At 41.1% G+C, this 12,023-nt stretch overlaps 1 protein-coding gene across 2 annotated transcripts in view; it reads right to left on the bottom strand.

Moving 5' to 3' along the window:
- Znf462 (zinc finger protein 462) overlaps positions 1-12,023 on the bottom strand; it is a 145,240-nt gene that overhangs the window by 34,129 nt on the left and 99,088 nt on the right. For both annotated transcript variants that reach the window (XM_042697387.1, XM_042697392.1), the window contains one exon: positions 27-294. In XM_042697387.1, coding sequence (XP_042553321.1) covers positions 27-294 — 268 coding nt within the window. The remainder of the gene's footprint in view (positions 1-26; positions 295-12,023) is intronic.

The following is a 12,023-nucleotide window of genomic DNA, read 5'->3' as shown; positions in this document are numbered from 1 at the left end:
TGTCCTCCTATAGTTAAGCCACTTACTTAAAGCCTGTGTAAAAGGTGCAGTCTTTGCACTTGAAAAGCTTCTTCCCGCCATGCTTATCCCGGTAGTGGCGCCTGATGCTCTGGATGTAGCCAGAGGAGAATTCACAGAATTCGCAGTGAAGAACAGCTTCGCTTTTCTGCTCGGAGCCAGCAGCAGCCCCAGAAAGAGACACAGGGCTAACCCTGCTGTTGTTTCTCGCCAAAGCAGCTGACTGATAGTGGTTCAGCTGCTGCTGGACATCAGGGGGTTCGGAGTAGGAAGAGTCTGTGGAGAGATGAAGAAAATGACCCTAGGCACAGGAAACTCAGTGGAGGCGGGCTCCTGAACACTCCTGACATTAGGGACTTCCCCTAAAAGGTTTCACTGAGGTAACTGACAAAATAAACACATATTTAAGGTGTACACCCTGGTTTTACACACATGTACACTGTGAATCATTACCACACTGAATTAATGAAGGCAGCCACTTCCTCCATGGCTACTGTTCTTTGGTGTACTGTATAACTAACTGGGCATCTGCTTGAGATGACATTTCCCTCCCTCCTTTCCACACTGGTACTGGGGCTTGAACTCAAGAGCCTGGTCACTATCCCTTAGCTTCTTCATTTAAGGTTGGTGTTCTACCACTTGAGCCACAGCTCTACTTTTGGCTTCTTGCTGGTTAATTAGAGATAAGAGTCTCACAGATTTTCCTACTCAGGCTCTTTGAACTGTGATCCTTAGCTCTTAGCCTCCTGAGGAGCTAGGAAAACAGGTGTGAGCCACCTGCAGCCAGTGGGTGACATATGATATTTTCTAACTAAAAATCTGCACCAAGACCAGTGGAATCACCTGCCCAGGATTGTCTGTGATCTTGATTTTGTTCATCTGCATCCAACAACCCAAAGCTGCCAAATGCATATAGGGAGGAAGTGCTGCCCTCTTTGATTCTGAATTTGAGGGTTCATGAAATTTAAAAATAAAATCCTGAGGTTAAGGGTTTCAAAGTGAAAGAAGAAAGTAAAGTGTTGTTTAAAGGACATTGGTCCACACTGGTGACATAAACAAACCACAGAGTCTACATGGGGAAGGAAGGTGGATGATGCAATCTTTCTACTTTTGCAGCCCAGAATTATTCACACCAAACCGAATTAAAAAAAATAAAGTTAAAAAAAAAAAAGTCTTTCACAGAAATGCTCAAACACATGGCACTCACACAAATCTAAAAGTGCTTTATGCCTCCACACTCAAGTGATTTAAATTAAAAAAAAAAAATATATATATATATATATAAAATCCAATAGTGTTCTCTCCTGGAATAGATGTTTAAAGCTTAGTCAGCATTAAGATGGAGATTTATTCATAAATCCCATTAAAATGAAATTCCAAACAAGTTTCTCCGAAAGGTATTTACAAGTTTGCAATTTTGAGGAAAATGTCGGAAATGACAGGCATAAATCTTAACCGTGAGAAGAGCTGTCGGTGGCATGTGGTGGAGAAATTAGATCTGGAGAAGAGGAAAGCTGGAGATTCTTCTTTAAATAGGAGAGAGAAGTAAAAAGGAAAAGAAAACAGAGTGTGCACGAGACAGTAAACTATCTTGAACCCTTTTCCCACCACGTTGCTTAGAAAGTAGAGGTTAGAATCCAACAACATTGTCCTCCTCAACCTGCAGCTGTCCGTGAATGACACTGAGCAAATCTGTGCATACTACACAGCAGAATTCCAGTGTAACTCTCCTTGAAAAGAAAACAAAGGGCTCTTTTCTTAGCTTTTCATCGGGCAAGGGGGAAAGGGGACAGAAACTGTACAAGCTTCCTCCTGATTTGATGGACAGTTAATTTTCGAAAGCATGCATCCCCGAGGCAGGACATGGAGGAATTCTGTAAAACCCACATTTGATGAGACCTGTAGGCCTGTAGGCCTCTGAAAGAGAAAGCCCAGAGCCAGAGCAACCTCCCTTATTATGGGGCCACCGCCTTTCTTCAAAATATTAAGATGCTTTCCTTCCTTGTTTTCTGTTTCGATCCTTAAGTCACATTCCCCAAGACTGAGGAGGAAGAAGAGGGGGAAAAAAACCCTTGCAAATTGTAAACCAATCTGGCATACAAGAAAATTAAAACAAAAGGAAACTTGAAGGATCCCTCCAGGTCTCCATGGGTTCATTACCAGATGGAAAAGGGAAGACAAAGGAAGAAAGGATGACACAACTGGATTCCTTTGACTTGATTCTTTCATCTCCTTCTTTATTCTTCTAGCCTCCACCAATGAACCCGCTCAGGACCACAATAACGCAATTGTCAGCTCCTCATTTTTTCTTTCAATAGCAAGTTTGTTTACCATTTCATGGATTGTTTGAGGTTTTTCTGTTTAAACCCTCAGGACTCATTTCTGCTTAAAACACACACAAGGAAACACAAGATGCACTGTACCTCTGCTGTTAACACAATTCTCACACCCAGCTTGACAACTGCCTCTCAGGAGCCTCAGAAAACCTAGTTCTCTTGGTGGTACTGGTCGTAGCTCTGCAGAATAGAAACTCTGAAGGCACCAAGGCAAAGCCAGGTCGTGTTGTGCCAGATCTGTCCACCAGCCACAAATCCACTCGGAGACCAACACCACTCTCCCAAGGAATGAGCCATTCCTGAAGGAGCACCTGAAATCTTTGCGACCTAGCACAAACACACACCTCAGGGAGTTTCATAGGCAAGTCTGGATGGTAGCACCAGGCACCTGACAGCTTCTAATCCCTTCCCATCAAAGTGATAGAGGACTAAGACACAGATGGTAAACCTCATAGATCCTCCCCTTAGCTGCCATTCATACCCAACCCAAACTGGGCAAGTGGCTCATGCCTGTAATTCTAGCTACTCAGGCCAGGGGTGGGACTGAGATTTGAAGATCACAGTTCAAAACCAGCCTGGCCGGAAAAGCCCACGAGAACCTCATCTTCAATTAAAAGCAAAAAGCTGAAGTGGCTCAAGTAGTAGAGCTCCAGCCATTAGTGAAAAAAGCTAAAGGACAATACGCAGGCCCTCAGTCAAGCCCCAATACTAACAGACACACAAAGAAATGAATTCTTTATCTTGTTTCTAGGAACTACTGTGTATTATTCTATCCATCTCAAAGAAATCTTTTTTTAATTTTTTTAATATATATGTTTATTGTAAAGATACTGTCCAGAGGGGTTATAGTTACATGAGTAAGATCATGAGCCCATTTCCTATCGAGCATTGTTATCCCCTCCTTTGTTTTTCCCCTACCATCCCCCCTTCCCACCCCACCTCCCCAACTCCTTCCTCCCCCGCCCCCTCCCCCAAAGTTGTAAAGTTCATTTTCAAGATAGTGTCTTGTACATCTCATCGTTACAATGGGTCAACCTGTATCCTTATAGCAGCATTTTGTTATTTCCCTTCCCCTCTCCAAATTAGAAAATTGTATATATAAGATGCAGCGTACCAGAATCAAATACAGTGACAACAGGAGTTATACCATGGGGGAAGAACATACAAAAGCAATAACAACAAAAAAAATCTCATAGTACATTATAAGTACATTAAAAACAACAGCAACAAAGATAAAACCTTTTGTGTCCCTATCTTGGGTTTCATATCACTTAGCATCATCTTTTATGGTCCTATGTATATAACTTTTGACCTTTTCTGCTTGTCTGGTAAGATTATCCTAGACGTATACTAGTTATTGCAAATAAGGGAAACCATGGGACCTATGTTTCTTTGGGTCTGGCTTACTTCACTTAATATAAACTTTTAAACATTACCTTTGGTATTGATATATGATAAGGAACTTGGGAGAAATAAAAGTGAAACTCATCATCCACCATGTGAGAGGAACCTTTGCTTCCCCACCACGCCCTCCCCGCTACAATTGGATGGACAAGTGTAATTACAAGGAGAAGCAAATCCTATCAGTTAGGACACATCTTTAATAATGCCCAGGTGATAACTTTGTGGGTCTTACAGATTTACTTTTTCTTTGCTGCCTACCATTCTCAGCCTCTTCTCCTTTCCCTCTTTTAAGGTTTATGAATAATGTACAATTTTAACACATTGGGCAATAAAGTGACAAAGACTTGAATGTATGATTGGGATATTCTTTTTAAAAAGCCCACTTGCTAAGGAACATAAAATTCCAGTTTGTCTAGGAAGCTTAATCCCAAGAGCTAAGCTTAGAAAGGCAGGTTAGAAAGGCAAACCGATTGTTAGCAGCGAAGGACATGTCACATAAACTAGAAATCATCATTAAAACTGTTTTTCTTCATTCTGTGCTTAGGGAAAGGAAAGTAAAAAACTACCCTGTGTATGGGAAGACAAAGTTTTGGTCATGGTAAAACAACAGATGAAGCACAGTGGGAAATTCTGCACCCAAGGGTAGACTGCCTTGAGTTAGTTTTATCAGCTGCGTGGCCATTAGTGTCTACAATGAAACCAGCAGCAAAGATTAGGGTAACATGGCCTACTTGTGACAACAGCTCACAAGTTAGTGTAAAACCACACATTCCTGCCCAACCACCCTTGACATACACAGTCTGAGAAGAGTTCAATGCCCTGAGTTGTGTTTTTATTTATGTGTAAGTTTAATAAGTTAAATTTGCTTATGTTATATGTAGCTATCTATTTTGTAAATTGTCTATCATGAGGAAAGAATTCTGTTTGGTAAAGTTAGGACCAAACTACACGTTTATAGACGAGTATGCCAATTTTGCCAGTGAGGTAATGCTGAGAACGACTGGCCACACAGCTACCAAGATGCAAAGGCAGGGTTTATCTGACTGTAAAAATATCAGTCCTCTCCACACCCCGGGGTGATTTGGTAGAGTGTCATGACACAAATCAGATGAATACGAAAGAACAAGAGAGTTCTCCCCCTGCTATACACAGGAGAGAGAAGAGACAGAAAGCAGCAGCAAGGCTGAAATAGTTAAGATCATATTAGAAGACACACAAGTAAGGTAAATCTGGGATGTAGCTCAGTGAGACAGTACTTGTTATACAAGGACTTGGAGTCACCACCACCACACCATCATTGTCATTATCACCACCACCACCACCACCACCACCACCACCATCATTATCACAATGTAAGACAAGAGAATATTTAAGAAATAACATTAAACTGAAAGGAAAGAAAACAGTAAACCACTGCAGAGCAAAATAAACCAAGATTCCTGGGAGGGAAGAGGAGTATTCAAAGCTGCCAAGTGCTTTATAGAAACAACACAGGAGACATTTCTAGAAGCAGGCTAGGCAGGTGGACATAGCAGATACTCAGAGTGGGAAACTCATCTGTCTAAAGCTATGCTTTAGTTGGATGCTTATTAGATTGTCTTTAAATAATAATGCTCTAAAATTCTTAAGTGGGGTGTAGCTGGGACGAGAGACGTCCACAAATGTCAGTGGAAGGTGAGTGATTTTAGGTGGTTCTAGAAGATGTCAGAATTTCAAAGCAGGAAAGGGCTGCATTTCAGATGGGACTTGGCAGCCCTCTCATTTCTGCATGTTCCTGAAGAAATGGTTAAGTTCTTAGTCATTTTAGATCTCCAGAATACCAGCCAAACTTAAGTATCAGTTCCAGGGTTCTTTTATGCCCCCCACCACAGAAATTAGCCAGCATAGAAAGCAATCACAAGAAATTTCACTTTAGAAAACAAAGACAGAAAAGTGAGCTCTAGAAGAATGGCAAGGAGGAGAACGAGAGGTTTTCCTCAGTATCCACAGTCCCATGCCAAGGTAGGTGCTGACTTTTGTTATTCAAGGTCAAAGAAGAGAAGTAGGGTGCCTTCTAGCAACTCAGATCTCTCCAGGAAGATACTGGGCAGTGGGCAGCTCTGAAAAGACACATCTTCCTTGCCTCTGGCAAACATATCCCATTGCTTGAAGGAATAAAAGCAGCAAAGAGAACAAATGAACAGTAACAGGACTTTAACTACTGGGAGATTAGGGAAGACAGAAGGAAGACTGAGGACCAATTGGGCAGTAAATCGTGGGAGCAGTGGAGGATGGCCCCTCGCATACTGTGTGATGTGGAAAGGAAGCCATACCAGAGATTAATTCTCAATTTTCTACAGCGGTGCTTAAGGGCTAAGCAGAAAGGAGGAGGAAGCTGAAGAACTCTGGTGCTGGCAACCACATTCAGTTATATGAGAGCTAGGTAGGTAGATGTGTGTGTGTGTGTGTGCGTGTGTGTGTGCGCGCGCGTACGCACCTATCCTGGGGCTTAAACTCAGGGCCTGAATGCTGTCCTGAGCTTTCATGCTCAAGGCTAGTGCTCTGCCACTTGAGGAACAGCTCTACCTCTCTCTCTCTCTGTCTGGGTCTCTGTCTCTCTGTGTCTCTCTCTCCGAATGGGAGTATGGAGCTAGGATTACAGGCGTGAGCTGGATTTTTGTGCAGACTTGGAAGACAGGCTTAATGAGAATCAAGTACCAGGAAGTAATGAGAGACAAAAATTTCAGGCAAGCAAGCTTTAAAGGTGGTCAGAGGACAAATGGTTACATTCTATCTACTCACTCAAGCAATAGTTATGGAACATCTAAATGAATAGGAGATCATATTCTGGGATAGTAAGACTTGATCCTTGCTCTCAAGCAATTTACAGTCTTGGAAAGATATGTCAAGATTGAGTAGGATACAATGCAAAACTTATTTTAATAAAGCCATCTGCAAAGAGGTATAGGAGATGAAGGGCTGATCCACCCTTGATGACAGCAAGGGGAATTAGGGAGAAGGAGTTGGGATGCCAAGAGATCAACACTGGATGTGCAGATACTGAAATGTTCAGTTTGCAATGTTCAGTTCACACTTCCACTTTGAGTCATTTTGGAGAAAGTAAAGAGACATAACACACTACATTCTTATCAGTGATTTAAAAAAAAAAGTGACTTAATTCCCTTAAGAAGAAAGGAGAGAGAAGAGGGTGAGAAGGATGAGTCTGAACAGAAAAACACGTGCATCAGAGGGTGGAGTGAAAGTAGTGCAAGTCACAATTTGAAACCTCCAAGTTCAAAAATAGCATTGAAAATCCCAACTATTTTCTTCAGAAAAATTAACTCGTTACAATCAATTCGAAGTAGTATATTAACTCTGGATAATTTAAACGAAAATATTAGATGCCTACAGAAAGCCAAGATAGAGGCAGAGTTGAAATAAGCAGAATTGTAATCTGCTATTTCCACTCAGGAGACTGTAGAAACTTTGAGAAAGGTCCATTAACAATAAGAGAGTAGCCAAGCACATACTTTAGCTAACTGCCAGAAAACTGTTGGGATTCCATGCAAATTATAATCATTACTTAAAACTCAGGCAAAGAGTAAAGATAGTCTATGTATTTTGGTGTATATGATAGTGAGCAGACAGATGACCCAAGTTCTTCCTCTAAAGCTAAGAATCTGTTTCAAGTCTTCTGTTTGATGGATGCCTGTAACCTATCCAATGGGATGAAAATGGTATCTTTCCTCAAACATTTGCATTCTGAATATTAGTGGATGGCCCATGTCTTTGTTCAAACTCATGTCTTTGTTCAAACTCAAATTGTGGGATTCTTCATTCCAGTCGTCAGACTATTGCTTTTCTTGTGCTAACATATTTCACCACATCCTGGAGATGTCTCCCATGGTCAACCATCACTGCTTTTCCTTTCCACTCTCCAACTTTCCACTCATTGATTTTTCAGGTCTCCATCACACAGTGAGGTAGAAGATGGCAGCCAGAACCCACTCCAATATGGGTAGATGACATGATAAGATGCATGTGCCCTTCCTGGCCATGACCCAGCTTAGGCTCCCTTAGCCTCTATCCAATCAGGAGCCCCATCTGAACTTGTAAGCGAGGGTGGGGGGAAAACAGGGAAACCTCCTTGCCTGTGCTCTGAGGGAAATAGACCAATGATGAGACTCCCTACAGGGAATGTCTAACCCTTTGTCCAATTGTACACAGAGCATACCCTAAGGGGGAGGAGGCAAGGTAGCCCTAGATAATGCAGTCCTGGAGAAAGACTGCAGACACTAGCTCCAGATGCCCTCTTCTAACAAAGACTCCATTTCACTGTCATTTTTTTCACTTTCAAATAAAAGTGCTTGGTCTGTTTTAAACACTTTCTTGCCCTTTAATCCTTTAATCTGCAGAGAAAGGTACCCAAATCCTAGACAGTGTCAACATGTGCAATTCTCCACTAAGATCTGGGGGGGATGGCATTATGTAGCACAGACATATTACATCCATCCCTGGTATAATTATATGATGTTGCACTATTGCCAAATAGTCTCCATCCCTTAAACTGGTACACACAACTCCTCAGTCTATTCTCCAGCCTGACTTCTGGCTAGTGTCCAATTCCTAGCACATTCTCTGTATGGCATCGTTTCTGGTTCTTGCTGAGGGCTACTTGCTATTCTTTTTCTTCCTTTTCCTTGGCAAATTCCTACCCAGCTTCCAAAGCTCAACTAAAATGTCACCTCTGTAACGAGACAATAATCTCAATCATCCAAAGAAAACGTTTTGCTCAATGTTACACTTTGCCGACACATACATATTGTGATGCTGGCCCTGACCTCATTACTGCACTTCATGCAACACTTGCATTGCAAGTCCTCTTAAGCAAGCTCTGCCTACACACTTGGCTATGCCAATGCCCCACACTTAAAACAGCCTGACCAAGAAGACCCATGGCAAGAGTGGTATGTGGGATGGTAGTGGGTGCTACTCTAGCAGGCCCATCCATTTCTAATTCTAAGAATTAAGTTAATGCTATCAGGAATTAGTTGGACTTCTAAAGGGTGAAGGAGCACTGTGGATGGAGCCTAGGGGTCTCAGACTTGCTAGGCAAGTACTCTATCACTAAACCCCACCCACAGCCTGTTCCCAGACATCTCTATCTATATGTTATGTATGTTACTATGTTTATTCAGTGTAAGTAATATTCTATAAGAGGATGAACCCTATAGGTATAAAAAGTTATTCCAATGAAAGCTACATTAAGTGCTTTGAAAAGACTTGATAAAGTCAAGTTGCTAAAAAAAATACTGTCAAATTACATTTGGGTGAGATGAACTATAAAAGATTGAGAACATAAAAATCTAGAACTCTGTTCTAAGACTGTTTCGCAAATATCCCAGTTCTAATTCTGCTTAAAAGAAATTGAAGCTATAATCGTATGTGCTATAATGTAGGAGTGTGGTCTAAGCAGGAGAGAAATAGAGCATCCAGTTGGGCTCAACCCTGTATCACAGTGAAAATAAATTTAGGAGAAAGCTTACAGGTAGTGATGGCATTATTAAAAAAAAAAAAAACTATAAAATATGTGTTGGCAACTATGTGAAGAAACAGGGAACTTTGTATGGTATTAGTGGAAATGGGAAATGGTTCTGCCATATGGAAAACAGCATCAGTTCTCCTTTAATAAAGAAAAATAGAACTCTGGTATGCTCCGGCAATCCCAAAAAGCCTGAAATAAGGCTCTGCAAGAGGTGACTGCCCACCCTCCCAATGTTGCAAGCTCACTTCAACATTGCTTCTAGTAGCCAGCAGGTAGAAACAACCTAAATGTCCATGGGCAGGTAAGTGGAAGAAAATGTACACACACACACACACACACACACACACACACACACACATACATACACACACACACACACACACACACACACACACACACACAATGGAGTGTTGTATTCAACCTTTAAATAAAGAAGGAAATCTTGTCCTGTGATGCAACATGGATAAAACCGGAGAATATTATGCTAAGGGCAATATGACAGTCACTAAAGGACAAATGTTACATGAGTGCACTACTACAAGGTACATAGAGGAATCAACTCAAAGGGCTAGAAAATAGAACAAGGGTTGTCATTGGCAAGGTGGAGAGGAAAGTGAGAAGTTACTGTTCAACTAGAATTATAGTCATGTGAAACGCAAAAGTTAGACAATAATGTACATACAGTTAACAGTACTACTGTACTATACACTGAAAATCTGATAAGAGGGTAGATCAGATTTCATGTTGTATGTTTTTGTAGCCACAATATTTTTTATCGTGATTTTAGACAGGATAATCTGTTAAGTTCTTTATAAACTAAATGCACTTTAATTATCATCATAATTATTTAATTATGACACTTAAGGAAATGTTTGCTGGACTGAAGTTGTGGACAACTGTAGTTTTAAAGGCACACAGGATATTGTTTCTGCCTATTTAAACTGCAATGTAAGCACCACAGGGGGTAAGGACTCTTGCTGTTTTTTTTTCAACTGATGTATCTCAAGTGCTTAGAAGTGCCTAGATAGGTCCTTAAGATAAAAAGTTTGCTGAGCTGAATTTGTGGATAACTATACAACCACACATAGTTAGATGCATGTATGGGCTGCATAACCATAAATATACAGACTTAAGCTTTTAGAACAGTTTGCCACATGACTTCAGAAAGCATACTTTTTAAGGTGACTTTTTAGGGTTTGTCTGAATGCCTATGCCCCCAATTTAACTCTCTTTCTCAAGATACTTGCTGTTCACTTTGTGCTAATAACACCAAAGAAAACTCACATCCAGAGTAACAACAAAAACTACAGATCTTCAAGGCTTCTTTCCAATGATTTCCTTAAGAATCTCAAATGTGCTTTACAACGAGCCATTTCAAAAGAAAACTGTGCTAGAAGCTAAGCTTTAGAACATGAACCATTTCAACTTCTTCTGCATAGCCTCTAAGGGGGAGAATAAATCTCTAGAGGCAGTTACACTATTTTATTTCCTTCTTTTGATTATGCCTTGAAAATCTCCAGGCCAAGGACTCTGGCACCTCCTTGTCTTCTATCATCAGTGGAGTTCTCTGGCCTGGACACACAAGATTATGATACAATGGCCAGGGTGGGACAATGGATGCTGGATGACTATATATAGGAATTCTAGGCTTGGTTGTCATGGAGGCAAACGGAAAAACAAACGCCTATTCCTCAAAATAAGGTTGAGGCCAAACTTGAAGGAAACACACACTGAAAACTTCCTGTCATTCTGATGAGTAAAAACAAAACCTTGAAATATGATCAGGGGGTAGATGAGAGAAAAACTAAAACAAACAAACAAAAAATGACTCTTCAAAACTGCAGAGACATTGGGGAGGGGGAAGGAAGAGGGAGAAGCAAAGGAGGCGGTGGTTCTTTTTTTTTTTGAGATATTGTTTTCTATCACAGTCCACTGCCTACAAAAGGGTATCTCCAAGGCTTCGCACTCCATGTATCATTCTCTCTATATTTGGGGGAGAGTTCCAGGCAGGTCCAGCCTAGGACAAAGGAGATTCCTGGGCTTTCTTTTCACACTTGTCTCTGGAGACAAATCCACTGGCCTTTCTGCCTTTTTTTTTTTTTTCCTCTCCCAATGGCATCACCATTTATCAAGTTGATAAAATAAAAATAAATGCTCTGATTCCTTGTCTTTTCTTCAATAAGTCATAAAAATTGCTCTCCACTGGTTCAGCTTTCTGGAAGGCATATGATCTACTTACTAGTCCACTGCCACTGCTTAGTTCCGGCCCTGAGGGGCCCTTGTGGGAACTGGTACTGCAAAATGTTTCTGACTGATTTTCTATTTCCCAATTTCTTATTCTCTTCAGATTCCTTGGCATCCTAAAATGTAAGTATGATCATGCTATTCCTTTTTACCGGAAGAATATTCCGGACTCTGGACCATGGGAATCAGCTCTTTTGTACTTTTCCCAATCAATTACACCCTAGACCCACACTCTTCCCACACTGCCTAATGCCAGCTGCAGAGAACGTTTCTAATATTAACTTTCTTGCAATACCCTTCCTTAGATGTTTCAGCTTGATGTACTGTTACTAATCTATCAAGCTGAACTCAGTTCTAATCTGCTGTCACTATGAAGATTTTCCTCTGGTTTTTGGATACGCTTACTCAAGTCCCCCTCTGGGTCTCTCCTACTGGTGCTCATCATGCTATATTAAGATCAATTTCTTTTACCCCACCAGACTTTGAAAGCAGGCTAT

Source organism: Dipodomys spectabilis, unplaced genomic scaffold (genome assembly GCF_019054845.1).
Source record: "Dipodomys spectabilis isolate Male_0828 unplaced genomic scaffold, ASM1905484v1 ptg000006l, whole genome shotgun sequence".
Taxonomy (NCBI): domain Eukaryota; kingdom Metazoa; phylum Chordata; class Mammalia; order Rodentia; family Heteromyidae; genus Dipodomys; species Dipodomys spectabilis.
The sequence above is the reverse complement of the archived record's forward strand: the minus strand, read 5'-3'. Positions and strand labels throughout refer to the sequence as shown.